Source organism: Hippocampus bargibanti, linkage group LG07 (assembly GCF_051943395.1).
Source record: "Hippocampus bargibanti isolate YZ-2025 linkage group LG07, ASM5194339v1, whole genome shotgun sequence".
NCBI lineage: Eukaryota > Metazoa > Chordata > Actinopteri > Syngnathiformes > Syngnathidae > Hippocampus > Hippocampus bargibanti.
The window spans coordinates 19,824,612-19,840,955 of record NC_142740.1 but is presented as its reverse complement, the minus strand read 5'-3'; the positions used below and the strand labels follow the sequence as shown (position 1 = coordinate 19,840,955).

The window sequence follows — 16,344 nt, the reverse complement described above, 5'->3', positions numbered from 1 at the left end:
AGAGTTAATAATGGTCTGTAGGCTTTTGGATTGAACTGCAGTCATATCCCCAAAGATCTTGCGTCATGCGAAACCTCTTAGTATTCCGATTCATTCTCCTGTCATGTGATCGCTCCATAATGTTGCATATGTCGGTGTACCATTGAGCTCTCCGTAATGGGCATTTTTTAAAGTTTTATTTCATGTTCACTTGACACGAATTGTACTAATCTTTCATAATATTCCTGAAACAGAATTTGACGCAAAAATATTTTCCACTCCTCTTGATGAAAATGTATTACTGTAATGACACCATCAGTTTAGAAAATAAAATCAGTAATTTACCTCTGGAGGGAAACAATTGCTGCCTGCTCATTCTCATTTTCAGCCTGGGTGGTCCCCAGCACTTGCCAAGCCTGTGAAGATGCAATAAGGAGACCATGTTAGGAGAAGCCGGGCATCAGTACTCTGTTTTTTTCCTCCGTCACAGTTCAATATACTGGGAATGAAGATTGCGCAATGGACTATTGTCGACAATCAATCGTTCTTCTTGTCATCATTTGTACCAAAGGTGCTCTATCTATCGCTTGCTGATGTTGGATGACAAACAATGGGAACCACTTTTATTTATATACAATATACTGTTTTTCTGGTGGATAAATTGCTCCCAAAAGCCTACATTTTCTTCAAAAAATGGCCCTACGCCGTATATGTGGGTGTACCTTATATGTTACAGTAAGTAATATTGAGCCACAACAGGTCTCGCAACTACTGTTAGCAGCCACGACTCAATTTCCCTCTGCAGAAGGAGTAGTGTGCGGTCCATGCTGGGATGTATAAAATGTAACCCTAGCTTCAACTGTAGCGCCTTTAATTTTGTGTGCCTTATACATGGAAAACTTGAAAACAAGTCATTCATTGGAGGTGTGCCTTTTAGCCTGGTGTGCCTTGTACACTGCATGATGAAAAAAAAAAATATATATATATATATATATATATATATATATATATATATATATATATATATATATATGCCAGATTTTCCGGTGTATAAGGTGCACCCAATAGCCTTCATTTTCTTCAAAAAATTACCCTGCGCCTTATACGCGGGTGCGCCTTATATGTGAAGTAGAATTGAGCCACAACAGGTCTGCCAACTACATGTACTGTGAAGAAGTTGTGCGTAACCCCAGCCTTATAATGTGGTGTGCCATATATTTGGAAAACATTTTTAAAAATATATGTATTATATATTTATATATTATTATATACAGGTAACATCCAACTTACGACCAGCTCGACTTACGACCACCCGCACAGACCTTATTTTAAAAATTTTAATTCTACGCCTGGCACCGCAACGCGCTATAGTAGGCCAGCAACACGTATGACAATTTTGGCCAGCCAACCAGCATCTCACTCTCGCACAGCGTGTGATGGCACCGAAGGGGAGAGTTTGCGAGTCATTCAGCCTCCGAGTTTCTATTCAATATTTTGAATGTATTTCGACTTATGACCATTTTGACTTACGAACGTTTGGTCGCAACGGAACTTGGTCGTAAGTTGGATGTTACCTGTATTTTATATGTATCTGTTCTGTGTGTATATATATATATATATACATATGTATATATGTATATTTATATATTTGTCCTGTGTGTGTATATATATATATATATATATATACATACATATGTATATATATATATATATATATACATACATATGTATATGTATATATATATACATATGTATATATATATATACACACAGAACAAATATATAAAATACAGGTAACATCCAACTTACGACCAAGTTCCGTTCCGACCAAACGTTCGTAAGTCAAAAAAAAAATATATATATATATATATATATATAAATAAAATACAGTAAAGTCTCGTTATATCGATATCGGATATATCGATAGTCCCGGTTATATCGATACTATTTCTATGCACGCACGGAGAAAATTACATGCAAACAGGGTCGGATATATCGATAGTCCCGGTTATATCGATATTTTTTCGGACTCCCTTGAATATCGATATAACGAGACTTTACTGTAATTCTTTAATGATTGTAAACATGTATGCTTTAATCTTCAGAACTACAGTGTATTTGAAACATATTCATAACTGGATGTGTAACAAGAAAGCATATTATCCGAATCTGAAGCCATTGTTTGGATTCACAAGCAATGCAAGACGTCTTGGCGTGAAGTCATTTTTATTTGCATTTGAATAAAAAGTGACATAGGCTGTCCTTTAATACACAGTATGGAATGTTAATAATTTTCAAAATCATCGCGCTTCAGCAGACAAAACAAGAAACATTGTTGCAAAAAACGATTGCATTCATATACAGTACAGTGGGCATGTACATAACACAACAGGGAAACTGCAACGCTTACATCTTACTGTATTATGTATACAATTTAAAAAAGTCATCAATCTTCTTCTGCTTCCCATTTTTACCTTTTAACACAAACACTTCAATCTCGTCTGCTACACACGAGCTAGCGTCTGAAAATGAAAATGGCTCTGCTACACGGGTGCTGGGCACGTAACCAAGTCACCTGACCAAGTCGACCAATGGCGCGACTGATGGCGTGACACGTAACCAAGACACGTGACCAAGTTGACCAATGGCGCGACCGATGGGGTGTCACGTGACAAAGTCACACGGCCAAGTCGACCAATAGCGCGACCGATGGCGGCTCATGTGACCAAGTCGACCAATGGCGCGACCGATGGCGGCTCACGTAACAAGACACGTGACCAAGTTGACCAATGGCGCGATGGATATATCGATATAAACAACAAAAATGGCCGGCGGGGGATGAAAAGGAGCACCGTAATAACCGGATTATCGTAATAACCGGGTATCGTACTAAACGGTACTAATTATACATAAAAAGACTAGAAATGTGCAAGGGAAATGAAAATAGTATCGTAATAAGCGGTACTATCGATATAACCGATATCGATATAACGAGACTTTACTGTATATATATATATATATATATGCGCTCCTGATCATTTGGATCAGGTGTGTCGGAGGAGAAAAACAGGCAGGATAGTGGCCCTCAAGGACTCGAGGTTGACACGTGTATTCTCTTGTGTCCTCATTAAAGTTGTGGGTGAGCAGCAGACATTAGGACAAGAGGCGGGGTGCATCCTCGACGGGCTGCCAGCCAATCACAGGGCACATGTCGATAAATAACCATTCACACGTGGATAATTTAGACTTCAGTAAGCCTCGCGTGTCTGGTTTTGAAATAGGAGAATTAAAGAAACATATGTACACAACTATCCGATTGCGAACATACCAACCCTGAACAGTTGTGTAATCTGCTCCATCTTGTTGCCCCAATAATTGTAATTAAATACAATTTTGAATGTTCGCTATGCAGAGAAACACAAGAGGGAAGATTTAAATCCATAATGTAATACTTTAACATCGCCTCTGTGTTTTTTCTCTGTAAAACCTCCCGATAAAACCAGTTAATGCTCTCTGTTTTTCTTGTCCCGCTCTATTAATATAAGGGAAGAAATAATTTCAGAGGTCTTCAGAGTGAAGCAACGAGCCACTAAGCACGCCCAGGTGGGATTTTGGAATAGTATTAGTTCCATACACTGAGGGATTATCCTTTCCTTGCAAAAATTGCCACATTTCCATATTTTCCAAAGGATTCCAGAAGCACTTTATGCAAAGACGTTGCTCTTTTGACCTCCAAAGAGGTCACTCCTGTCTAAGAAGTGAAGAAAATAAAATGAGCAACGATTCATTTAACTCGGCGAATGGAAATTCTCATCAAGACTAGGAGAAAGTTGGAGCTTTTTGTTACTGTAAACAATTCAAAAAGAAGGCAGAAATTCTGGGCAATCAGCGTTCAGCCCGTGTCCTGTGAGGACAAAATCTGCCTCGCGCAGCTGGTGGTCACTGAGACATTCGTTCTCGATATTTCGCTCACCACGAATCGGCTCGGATGGAGCTTTTTGCCACTGTCGTGCTGACCCATGCGATCATAAAACGTGAATGCATTTTGTAAATTGCATCTCAATTCATATTGGTATGGTGAACCTCATTGATGATAAGCAATTGACAAGGAACTGCAATGAAAATGGCAGCTTTAGCATGTGTGTGTGTGTGTGTGTGTGTGTGTGTGTGTGTGTGTGTGTGTGTGTGTGTGTGTGTGTGTGTGTGTGTGTGTGTGTGTGTGTGTGTGTGTGTGCGAGCGTGCGTGCGTGCATGCACTTTCATGAATGCATTAACCTCTGAATCCTGAGGGTCCTGCAAGACAGCTGCTTCCAGCATAAGCACCGCATTTGGCAAGTCTCCTTCCCGAGACTTCTTCAGGCCCTCCTCAAAGGCATTAGGCAAGTCCTTATAGGGATTATCTGTGTGGAAGTAGTAACCCTGTCAGCAAAAACAAAAATACACAATAGTTGAGTGGTGACGTCACAGCCCCTCGGAAGCAAAGCCGTGGAAAAGAATCGATTGTTACCACATCACATCAACCCTTGACGGGACTCCTTGGGGGTTTTCCCCCACGTTCTCTTTAAATGTTAAACTTTGAATTTTCCAACCGTGATTACCCCAGCGTGTTTACGGGAGTCTCGGCGCAGTATGACTTTGAAAGAGCTTGCTCTGCGCTGGGATCAATCAGGAGGCCCGCAAGTGGGCTCGCTTTCGCACGGGAAGGTCAGCTCATGGGTGATGAGCCCTGCCGACAAATATATTCGCTTGAATTATGTATACGATACACCGTGAGATGCTCAGGTGGCTGCTGAATGACATCTTTTGTTTTTTTTTCTTCTAACAAACAGCATAACACATGGATTTGAGGAACGTGTCCACAAGTGTGTTTAACTCACAGCACTATTTACATTTTTTTTTTTCAAATTTTTTGTGTGCAGTTGTACATTTCAGTCTCCTGACATTTTCGTTTGTGCATAGAAATCTTTTGAACCCCTCACCCTTCTCAATTTTGCTTCTGCAAATTTCCCCATTGTGGGAAAATTAACTCATTCACTGCCAGACCATATGCAAAAAATCCGCTCCAGTGCCAGGGTTTTTGTCATTTTCACTGAAATTGCTGGGCCCACAGAATATTAAGTTTTAGGACTACATAAACATTCAATGCTGCTTAAGAAACCTTACACTCTCTCCTTTCGTCAGAAAAAAAAGAGTTAATTCCTAAATTACATGGGTCTGGAGTTATCTGATCTTGAAATGGGCGCGGCTGTACAAAATACAATTCAATACATACATTTTGGTTTATACAGTGCTTTAACAACAGCTGTGTGTATTATATTTGGCAAACTATTTTCATTCATTAAAGGTGCACCTTATAGACCGGTGCGCTTTATATATGGAAAAAGCCTTATACTCTGATGCGCCTTATACACCGGAAATGCATTGATGCATTTCAAAAATTAGCGGTGATAAATGAAAATCACATCTCATGAGACTATGTATCAACAATTTTTTTTCAAGAATTCAAGATGAAAATGAATAAATAAATAAATTAAAACGTGTGCCAGCGTCCTATTCATGGAGGATCCCGCTTTGCACTGGCTTCTGTTATTGTTATAAACGGTGTGCACGGTTTATTGCACACAATTCATAACCATAATTGCTTGCACAAATTATGATTATTTGTGTCGTGTACTCACAATGACACACCAAAAACTCAACGGGGAACCTCACCATAGAATCTAGCCCCTTGTATAATTTATCATAATAACCAAAAAAATACAATGTAATATTCCCTACTATTATATATTTGAAACATACATGAATTGAATTTGGTTTGATAACAAAAAAATGTTTTGTGAATGCAGAAACAATAATAACCTTCTCGTGAGGAGAGACCGTGGAGGGAATCTGGGCTTGCTCATTCTCCGTCAGCCAGTTTCGCCGAGCAAGTTCCTCCCACTCTGCCTGCATCTTATCCCAGAACTCTGTGTCGGACTAAAGGCAATGAGAAAAGAAGGAGCCGGAGTGGGAAGCAGAGGAGTCAAAAAACGCTGAAAAACAGAGGTGAAAGAATGACACGTGGGCAGCTGACAAAGTTTTCCGTTCACCTTGCCTGATTTTAATACTTCAAATGTGAAAAGCAAAAGACTGTTCCATTTTTATTTCAAAGAATTAAGAAAATGTGAGTTAACGACACACTATCATCTCAACTCACATGTCACAGCACAGCAATATAAATATTCTACATGTGCTTCTTGCATACAACACATTCATGTCTCTAGTTTATGTTCATCCAGTTTTAGTTTATCCATTAATCAGAGCGTCCATGGTTCTCAGCCACGCCGGGATGAATGATTCCAATCAAAGCCGAACAACTGCCCGCTTCTCACTTATGGCCTTCTCCATTGTTAGAAACACACGGGTTGAAAGACGGAGCAACGTCCTTTCAAGCAAGTGTGTCTACTGACAATCGAGACGGGATCACGGTCGAGAGCTGCAGTGAAAGAGAGCCAACGTGTCATAAGGTCTCATCTCTTCTCTTCAGAGGATGCCGAATGACACTGGAGCCATTGTGGCTCCTGACAAGCAGCCCATGGTAGGTAATTGGCGGCTGCTGCTGTTTCAAGCCAAATTGCCCCGAGGTGACTTTTCATGGTTACCGCCTCTTGAGGACTCTTTCACAAATCACATCAAATGTGATCTTATTGAAGCAACACCACACGGATATCGCACATCTCTATTACCTACAAATTAATTAAAACAGTCCTTAAATGAGTGATTGAAATGTCGGTGACATGCTTCACTTCACAGGACACTTTTCATCCTTTAGTTTCATTTTTTTAGCCCCGTGAAATCACACTAGTCTGATGCGGTATTCCCAAACCAGCGCTCGGTCCAAAAGGGACGAAGACAATGCTGGATTATTCTTATCCAGTGTTTTTTTAACACCAACAGATTTGCAGTGTGACCAAACCAACACTGTCTAAATCAATGGCAGCAGCGTTTAGAACTACAGCATCTAAGCCATAAGAATACAGTCTCTTGTTGAACAACCAATGTCCTGAAACTCAATGTGCTGTATGGATTATGCATCAAATACCTGGATGTCGTTTAAAAATTGTCTTTTCTACTTTACAGTAAGTGGAGTGTGTTTTAAATTAAATAATACGGGTGTTGTCAGTTTCATTATGTGGAACAAGGCGAGGTGATTTACAACCCATGTTCCACTGAAGCGAGCGATGAGGAGGAATACTTTTATTTGAGAATGAGCAGCTTGGTATAAAAATGAATAGGCGACTCCATGAATGATTGTTCAAAACACCGAAAATGATGCCAATGTCAACACACTTTATGCAAAGCCAAACAAATGTTTGCCTCAAGGATAGTTTAGAAGCAGTCGTTCATGACTCGACATGAAGGAATAAATGTTGATCCTTAAGATCAAATAAGAAATAAGAAAACAAACAAACACACACACACTTGCTCAATGACACACTTGTCCACTTGCTCATTGACAATACATATAAGTCCTGAGGCCGGCTGAGAGCCATATTGATCTCGGAATATTCCGTTTTTAAATGGATCACGACTTCATCGCTTCACTTGAGGTTCTACTGTAAAAGCTCAGCGAGCACGTCTTGGGAGACAACTAAGGAATAAAGGGGTGATCTATCTTTGCCCCTCCATCACAAAACAAAAAAGTTTAATTACTTCTCATTGACACAAGCCTCTCCAGAGCCGGCCTGGCCTTTCACCGCTAACAAGCCTTCTACAGTTCCGCACCGCTCGACGCGGCTAGCCGGACCAAAAATAGCAAGCCAGTGACCCGTTAATGGAATAACGCGCATTTATCGGACAAAGTGCCCTGGTTGTATTTTGCTAGACAATGAAATTACCCATCATGTGAATGTCTGCAATAACACATCAGCACATGCAATTTTCTACTCTGTCGGCAAAAATAAAAGGCCAGTATTTCAGGGAACAAATACTGTCGCATACTTTTTCAGCAAAGATTGATGTGACTACGTCCAATTAATTTACAGATAGAAATGGTACTAAGTAGACGAGATGCAGACATAAATACAATCCATCCATCCGTCCATCTGTTATCCGTACTGCTTATGCCTCATTAGGGTCGCGGGGGTGCTGGAGCCTATCACAGCCGTCCTCGGGCACTAGGCAGGGGACACCCTGAATTGGTTGCCAGCCAATCGCAGGTCACACAGAGACAAACAACCATTTGCTCTCAAACTCACACCTAGGCACAATTTTTGAATGTTCAATCAGACTGCCATGCATGTTTTTGGAATGTTGGAGGAAACCGGAGGACCTGGAGAAAAGCCACCCGGGCCCGGGAGAACATGCAAACTCCACACAGGGAGGCCGGAGCGGGATTTGAGCTCACGACCTCTGCACTGTGAAGCCAGCGTATTTACCACAATTCCACCGGATAACAACAATAACAACAAATAATAATAATAATAATAATAATAATAATAATAATAATAATAATAATAATAATAATAATAATAATAATAATCATCATCATCATCATCATCATCATTAAAAAATCAATTTCCATTGCTTCCAATGAAGCAAAGTACAGTATTTGAAATTAGAGCAATTTAGAACTCATCCAGTGTTTGACCCTTGGACACTCTCCCTGCTTTCAATTTCGAAGCTTCTACCGTTTTATTTTTTGAAGCAACATTACTATTCAAAATTAGGCACCGAGATCTATAATTTTGAATTGAATCGGTCCATAAATTACTACAGTAAAAATTCTATATTTTAACAAAAATGAAGAATATTGTTTCCATCTCTCAGACAAGTTTAACTGTCCTGGAGACTTAAATTTGTGGCGCAGTCAAATTACTTTTCTCTCTTACTGGGATAGTTATCTAATATTCATTCTGGCAAAATTGAATGAACATTTTATTGCTCGCAAAGTTATAAAATGTCTCAAACTCCTCACAGGGGAAGATAATGGACAAAGGAAGCCGTCATTACCACTTGGGAGTGCACGGAAAATAACTGCTTTTTTGCTAACCCCCAAACTAATGTCAGTCATTTTGACAGAAGGTTTTCTGGCTTTATGTTGAACTGAAAATGTTTTCATCCAAATTGAAGTCGTCCAGTCAAGAAGATAAATGCAGTAGTTATTTGTGCTCCCGATTTTGATGTGCATTAAGAGTGTTATACGTCTGTGTAAGCTCTCAGTCGTACAGGAGTGGTCCATCGATGAGAAGGTTTCTTCAGCCGTCATCTGTACAAAAGTGAAGGTTTCGGACGTTTCGCCTCCTATCCAAGAGACTTCGTCAGCGAACTAAAGTCTGACTGGTCGTATCGGCCCCATTTATATATCCCTAATGTCCAGACCTAGTGGTGCCGGACACAGCTATGATAGGTCCCTACTCTCAGGTTGGGGGGGGGGGCGCGGGGCCCCCCCCTGTGGCCCCACTGATTGTTCCTACATTCCTGACTAACGATTGGCCTATTACCCCCACTCTCCCCGGTATCACCTCATCAGCATAACGACCCTCATCAGCATTGCGAAAGAGTGTTATGTGGCAAACAACAGAGCATCTGATAAAAACACGAGGACCGATGTTGTAGGTAGGAGATAATAGGCAATAATAGAGCGCAGACATATGCAGTCGCTTTAATCAAGGAAATGCCATGCTGCAGTAACTTAGGCTATGCGTTATTTGCACTCAGGGGGTCATATTTCTGATGCATTACACTTTTCCCAACATTATCCAAGTGAAGCATAACAATACCGTATGTCCATAGTAGTTACAACTTTTCTAATGTAGCATGAAGAGTCACTAACCTAAAATAGCCATCTTATATTAATTTAAAGCTGTTTCTCCATTCCTCATTTCCCCATTATCTTCTTATCTGTAAAGCCATAAAAAGAGGCATTTACTCTCGTCAATGGCAATTTTGTAAAATGGATGAAATTTGGAAGAGCTTTCACATCGACACCCTTTTGAGGGGTCTATTTTTCTGAAACATTGTCGGATTCATCAAATTGAGTGAAAGAAATCCTACATGCTGAATGGACATCTTTCCTGTGGATAAAAGACCGTGGTCAAGCCCTAAATCATTCATGCTGTGGCCAAATTTGTGTAATAAAAGGAACTTTTTGTTTGGTGAATAAGTAAGCCTTAGAGGGAAATTACACAATTATGCTTCAAAAGACCGAAGACGTTGTTTACTGTTATTGGTATTTTTTCAAAGTACTAACAACCATGACATCGTGAAAACAAAAGTTGTTGGTTTAATGGTCAGGCATCACGGCACTCGTCTCCTTGTAATGTATATGCAGCAACTGAAATCTCCTGATTGTGGATATTGATAAAACCTGAAACCCAAATGGCTGGCCACCGGCACGACGATTCGCCCACAGTAAAAGCCTGTGCTAATTCCAAGACTGGAGGTAATGTTACTAATCGATGAGTCATGCTCTGACGCTCATGTCTGCTGCTAAATCTATTCTTTCAGCTGCCCTGCAGTTGATCCGAAGACAAATATTTTGAAGGCTTACCACTTATACACCCTGTGACATCAGTGCTAATTTTGGTATGGGATCCCCCAAGTGGTCGAGTGTGCAGCTCATCTATTGCTTCTCTCACTCACACTTCTCTCTCAAAAATCTTCCTGTCCCTGTTCTATTATTCATCAACACAACATATAACAGGGTCTCGTCTTTGGCATATGTCAACTACTCAAGAGTGCAGGGTTCAAAGCAATGCTCAGGAAAATAAAAGGAAGCTACCTTTTTATAAGAGAGAATTGGGAAAATCCTCAGAAAGATTTGTATGACTTCGATTGACATGACCTTGTGCAAGACGTGTCTAAAGCCAGAATACAATATGTAAGGCCTAAAGCGCAAGACACAAAAATATCATGGATATGAATGAATTCAATCCTCATGTAGCAACCCAGATAAGAGAACATGACATCTGCCTCGTAATCATGAAAAAACCCAAATAATGTCTGTTTGCCCTGTGACATATTGGTGACCAGTCCTGGGTGTGCCATGCCTCTCACCCTAAATTATCTGCTACATGCCACAATTTTCCTGCCATCATAATGAAGACAAGCGTTAGAGAATATGGATAGAAGACGTCTTGGCTTTCTCTTTCTGAGCAAAATGAAGGCTGTGAACAATTTATTTTCTTGGTCAAATGCAACTTGAACTTGAGAGTGAGGATCTGACATTCGGTTTTCAACTGTCACAGCGGGGTATGAACAGTGAGGAGATGATTCGACAAAAGCAGAAAATGGGCCTCAATTTAATAGCAAATAGGCTTCACGGGCCTTCAGGTAGAGATTCACATCACACCACTGATCATACGGCAGTTTTCAAATGACTACATTTTGATGGGCTGTATGAGGAACGGACACACTCAACACAAGCAAAATTAAAATTAAGGAGCTAATTGTGGTGAGTGAGAGGACCAGGGTGACCACCAAAGACCTGTTCAAGTTATCAAGTCTTTTAGAAATTATTTGGTGACCCTCCCCAGTGTCACGCACTTAATAATTCTTAATTGTAAATATGTTCTCTCAATTTACCGGTCAATCTATGTCCCAACCCTCATCTTTGGTCACGAGCTGTGGGTCGTAACCAAAAGAACGAGATCTTGAATACAAGTAGCCGAAATGAGCATTCTCCGTAGGGTGTCCAGGCTCTCCATTAGAGATAAGGTGAGAAGCTCGATCATCCGGGAGGGGCTCAGTCTCTCCGTACTGAAGCCGCGACCCAACCTCGGATAAGTGGCAGATAATGGCTGGATAGACAGATAATGGATGGATGTAAAGAGCTCTTTTATGGCAAGTAAAGTTTGCATCAGGAAATTCTTGTTGAGAAAACTCAAAAAGTAAAATTAAAACTGCTGTGTCTCTTTTTTTAAAATATGTTAGAGCAGCTTTAACTGGCATATCCAGTTTTTTTCATGTGAATCGAACTCTGTATGACTCCAATTAAGTCAGTGATGGTGAAGTGGTCCATTGCCTTGTCTGGTATGTGGGCAGCATGGCATTGGTTCCTGATCAATAAGGCCTTGGCTGTGAATGGTTGTTTGTCTCTTTATGTGCCTTGCGACTAACTGGTGACCGGTTCAGTGTGTCGTCTGTCTTCCGGCCAAAGTCAGTTAGAGTAGGTTGTAGCAACTCTCCACAATTCTATTGAATATAAGGGATTTTGAAAATGAATGGATGGATAACTGATTATTTTTTCAACCCTGCACTGTAATTCCTCATCTGGTGCGTCCAACAAAAACAAACAAACAAACAAACAAACAAACAAACAAACAAACAAACAAGTGTGTCCTGTCATTGTTGTTTAGTTTGGGATTTACCGTTCTTGCAAATGCTACTCTGAACATGCATATGCATGTCAATGATTTATTTTTTTTGTCGTGTAACCAAATCGCCATAACAACAGGACAAAAAATCTCTACCTCCTCCAAGCGACGGTTTGCTTACTTCCACAGCAGCCTTGGCTCGCTCAAACTCTTCTTCTAGAGACTGATGCCTGGACAGGAGGGCGCTGCCCCACCGCTGATCCTTGGTTAGACGAGCCTGTGATACACAGACACACGCACACAGGTACATACATGCACGCGCGCGCGAACACACACACACACGCACGCACACACACAAACACACGCAGATGCAGACACGCACCAGAGAAATCGTACCCACACCCACACACAATTCATAGTACAGTGAGACCTCAACTTACGAACTTAATTGGTTCCCAGACAGAGTGTGTAAGCCGAAAAGTGTGTATCTCAAAAAATAAATTTCCATAGGAAACCTTTAAAATGGGAATAATTCGTTCTCGGGTTTACATACAATATACTGTGCAACTAAATAAGCCTTAAAACTACACACAACATACCTTATTCTATGTATAATAAATGTGCTATTGTATTGTAATGAAAGAAATATGCTGCATTGTATCATAAAGTCACTTTATTTACATTTGTGATGGTCATTTATGGCTTGATGGAATGGCGTTGGAGGTCGAAGGTCAAAGGGAATTGCTCTTTGGAAAGAGAGGCGCATTACATGAGGACTGTAATTAAAGAAATAAACTGTGCTGTAAAATAAAGTTTTATTTACCTTTTTGATGGTCGTTGATGGCTTATGGAAGGAGAGTCACCTACCATAAGGACTGTTGGTACCTTAACCTCTGGTGCTGTTCGGTCGTGTGCTTCCGCCGAAGATCACTCCGCCAGCCGTGGTGGGTGTGTATTATGAAAATAGTGCTTATTATAAGGTTTAATTTTCATAAATTTGACGTTTGTAAGACAAAAAGTTTGTAAGTTGAGGTGTTTGTAAGTTGAGGTCTCACTGTATATACGCATATGAATAAACACAGTCCATTAATCATCCACATATACCCCCATTGCACATACACACGCGCGCACACACACAGTATCAGCCGGAGGGGCACAGGCAGGGAGAGTGTGCAAGGGTCAGCCTTCTCTGCTCTCTCAGGGACGACTGAATATCTCTTCCTCAACCAAGCCCCTGACATGCTTTAGTTCAATCACTCGTGTCAGCAGCTCGCCTCAACCCTCATCTGAACACCATGCTATACGCAGCCAACCTCTCTCAGATTCAACCCTGACTCGCCATCCACTCTTGTGTGCCCGCACATGCAATCCTACACCCTGCAATACGCTGACGCCCGCACACGTGTAACTTCAAACATGCTGTTGTTAAATTGAAAATAGATCAGCTTGGCAAACGTGTGCCTATATCTATACATACGTGCAGCCTTGATTAAACGATTTCACATGAAGTGTGATTTAGTGCAGCAACTATATAGAGCGAACATTATCTATGAAATGAGGTCATCAAATCTATTCCGGACACTGAAGAACTAACGGCTCCATGTGGAGTTAATGGAATCTTCTGGAATGGGTTCAATAATATCAGCATCGATGGGTGGATGACAGTTGACCGTCATGTTACTTTTCATGCTTAATTTTTGAAAACCATGAAACACATCCATACGTCCAATTAATCAAAGAAAAAATCCTTACAATTCAATGGAGGCGTCCAAATCAGGTCAGGTCTTAAAACCATACAACTAATGACACCGTTTTTATGTATATAAATTCTTTATAGAGTTTCTAAAACATAATGACGGTATTTCATTATCAAAATGAATCAATATCAATTTCCAGAGGAGAGAGCAGTGCCCTATTGGTTACTATGAGCAGGTATGCCTCACAGTCCTCAGGCCCAAATCTCAACATTGACCTTCCTGTGTGGGATTTGGCATGCTGGGATTGTCGACAGCCTTCTTTCACTGGTTATAAGGTTATTTGAAGGCTGCACCTTGTCCATTGGTATTACTGTGTGTTTGAATGACTATTTGTCTATCGACTGGCTTCCAGGTCATGTGCACGTCGCCTCTAAAACACGAAACACGTAATTATTAGAATTCCAGTTTGTGAGTGTAGCTTTTCCTTTACCTACTCCAGATGAGTGATGAAGAACAAGACTCATTAACTTACAATTTAACAACGCATATTTGACGAACTGTTGGAATAAAACAGCACTTGAATCTGATTTTCAATTTCAGGTGTTGCACGTTTGTCAATTTCATTTATATAATCAAGATGTACATGAAAGCTTCTGACAACCTTTTTCTAATGATTTTATATAATAATTTTGTTTTTATTCGTTTACTGATTTTGTAAATTCTATGAAAAACACATTTTTACTTTTTGCATGCAGCTTGAACACGTATTTTGGATTCCTTCCAAACAGCAGGAAACTAGGCACGTCAGTGAAATGTACAACTCTTGAGCGCAAAAATTTGAAGCTCTTGTTTGTGACGAGCATCCATCATGGACGGCTATCTTTAATACCAGATAAATTATTCATGGGTGTTATGTCGGAGGAACGAGAAGAGACGACTTGTCTGTGCAAGGTATTTATTTCAACTAACTTCACCTGAACTTGTTGCCGTCAACCACCCTGTTTTACGACACTGCCGCGACGTCATGTGGCAGTGTGGCATATACTACATTTACCCCCCTCCCTGAAGGAACCAGAAAAACTCTTCTAACTAGGGAAACCGGGTAGACTGCCGGTTTCCCCGCTTAGCCTTGTGGGTTATTCTGCCACGCAATAGGCTAAGCACTGGCTGGGGTCAGAGCATTAGAAGTCTGTGATGTAGTCATCTAAATACCGCGGGCGAAGTCGGACGCGAGCTGGCCGAGGCTCTGGTCCCACCGGCAGGGCTGGTTCACCATGCTCTTCAAGGCGTTCCACTGGTGTCGGGCATGTGACAGGAAGGTCAACGTCGTTGTTTGAGAGGTCTGGATCTGCGTCAGGAGTCGGCGATGCCACTCTCCTTAGGCGACTGGCATGCCAACGCGACCCGTCAGCCAGACGGAAGGTGGCCGGTCCAAGTTGGGCGGTAATCTGGAGTGGTGCTGTCCAGAATGAGTCCAATTTGTGGGAGCGGTTGGGGCGGCGAATGCGGACCCAGTCCGACACGGTAAGTGTGGGTTGCTTCGCCCGGCGCTTCTTGTCAAATTGTCGCTTCATGCGCTGCTGCTCGTTGGCCACTCTGCTGGCTGAAGAAGACTCCGACATGGGTGTGGCTCTAGCAGGAGGACGGAGGCGGTCGAGAGGAAGCTGCAGTTCACGTCCCAGCATTAGGAAAGCTGGGGAGGCGCCCGTTGTGGCATGAGGTGTTGCTCTGTAGTGCAACAGAGTGTTCTGGAGTGCGGAAGAGAATGGAAGGCCGTCTGCCAGGTGTGCTCTGAGTCCATTCTTCAGAGTTTGGTTGAACCTTTCTACCCCCCCGTTGGCCTGGGGGTGATAAAAGGCTGTCCTGACATGCTTTATTCCCCTCGCCTCGGTGAAAGCTGTGAAGTCTGCTGAGATGAACTGAGGCCCATTATCTGTTGTGATAGTGTCAGGCACACCCCATCGTGCGAAAAGAGAAGATAGGAAGTCCGTGACGACTTTGGTTGTGACTGACCCGGCCGGCAAGACCTCAGGCCACTTCGAGTGGAGGTCGTATGCTACCAGGAGGAATCGCTGGTGTTGAGGCATGGCATGGAGCTCACCCCAAATGTCGACCTGGATTTGATTCCATGGGCGGGTCGGCCATGCAACGGGCTGCAACGGGCAAGCGGGGGGTTGGCCAGTCTTGCCGCTTGCGAGGCATGCTGAACAGTCCTTGACCATAGTTTCGACATCTCTGTCTATACCTGGCCACCAGACTAGGCCCCTACAGCGTTGCTTGACCCGCACAATACCGAGATGTCCCTCATGAACCATGGTCAGGATGCGGGGCCTCAAGGTGAGGGGAACCACAGTACAAAGGCCCCGAGCCAC

The 16,344-nt window shown here is 41.9% G+C and overlaps 1 protein-coding gene across 4 annotated transcripts in view; it reads right to left on the bottom strand.

Moving 5' to 3' along the window:
* The window catches only part of pex5la (peroxisomal biogenesis factor 5-like a), a 98,573-nt gene that overhangs the window by 11,186 nt on the left and 71,043 nt on the right, over window positions 1-16,344 (bottom strand). For all 4 annotated transcript variants that reach the window (XM_088999966.1, XM_088999969.1, XM_088999967.1 and 1 more), the window contains 4 exons: window positions 12,457-12,552; window positions 5,839-5,955; window positions 4,255-4,398; window positions 325-395 (listed from right to left, as the gene is read on the bottom strand). In XM_088999966.1, coding sequence (XP_088856092.1) covers window positions 325-395; window positions 4,255-4,398; window positions 5,839-5,955; window positions 12,457-12,552 — 428 coding nt within the window. The remainder of the gene's footprint in view (window positions 1-324; window positions 396-4,254; window positions 4,399-5,838; window positions 5,956-12,456; window positions 12,553-16,344) is intronic.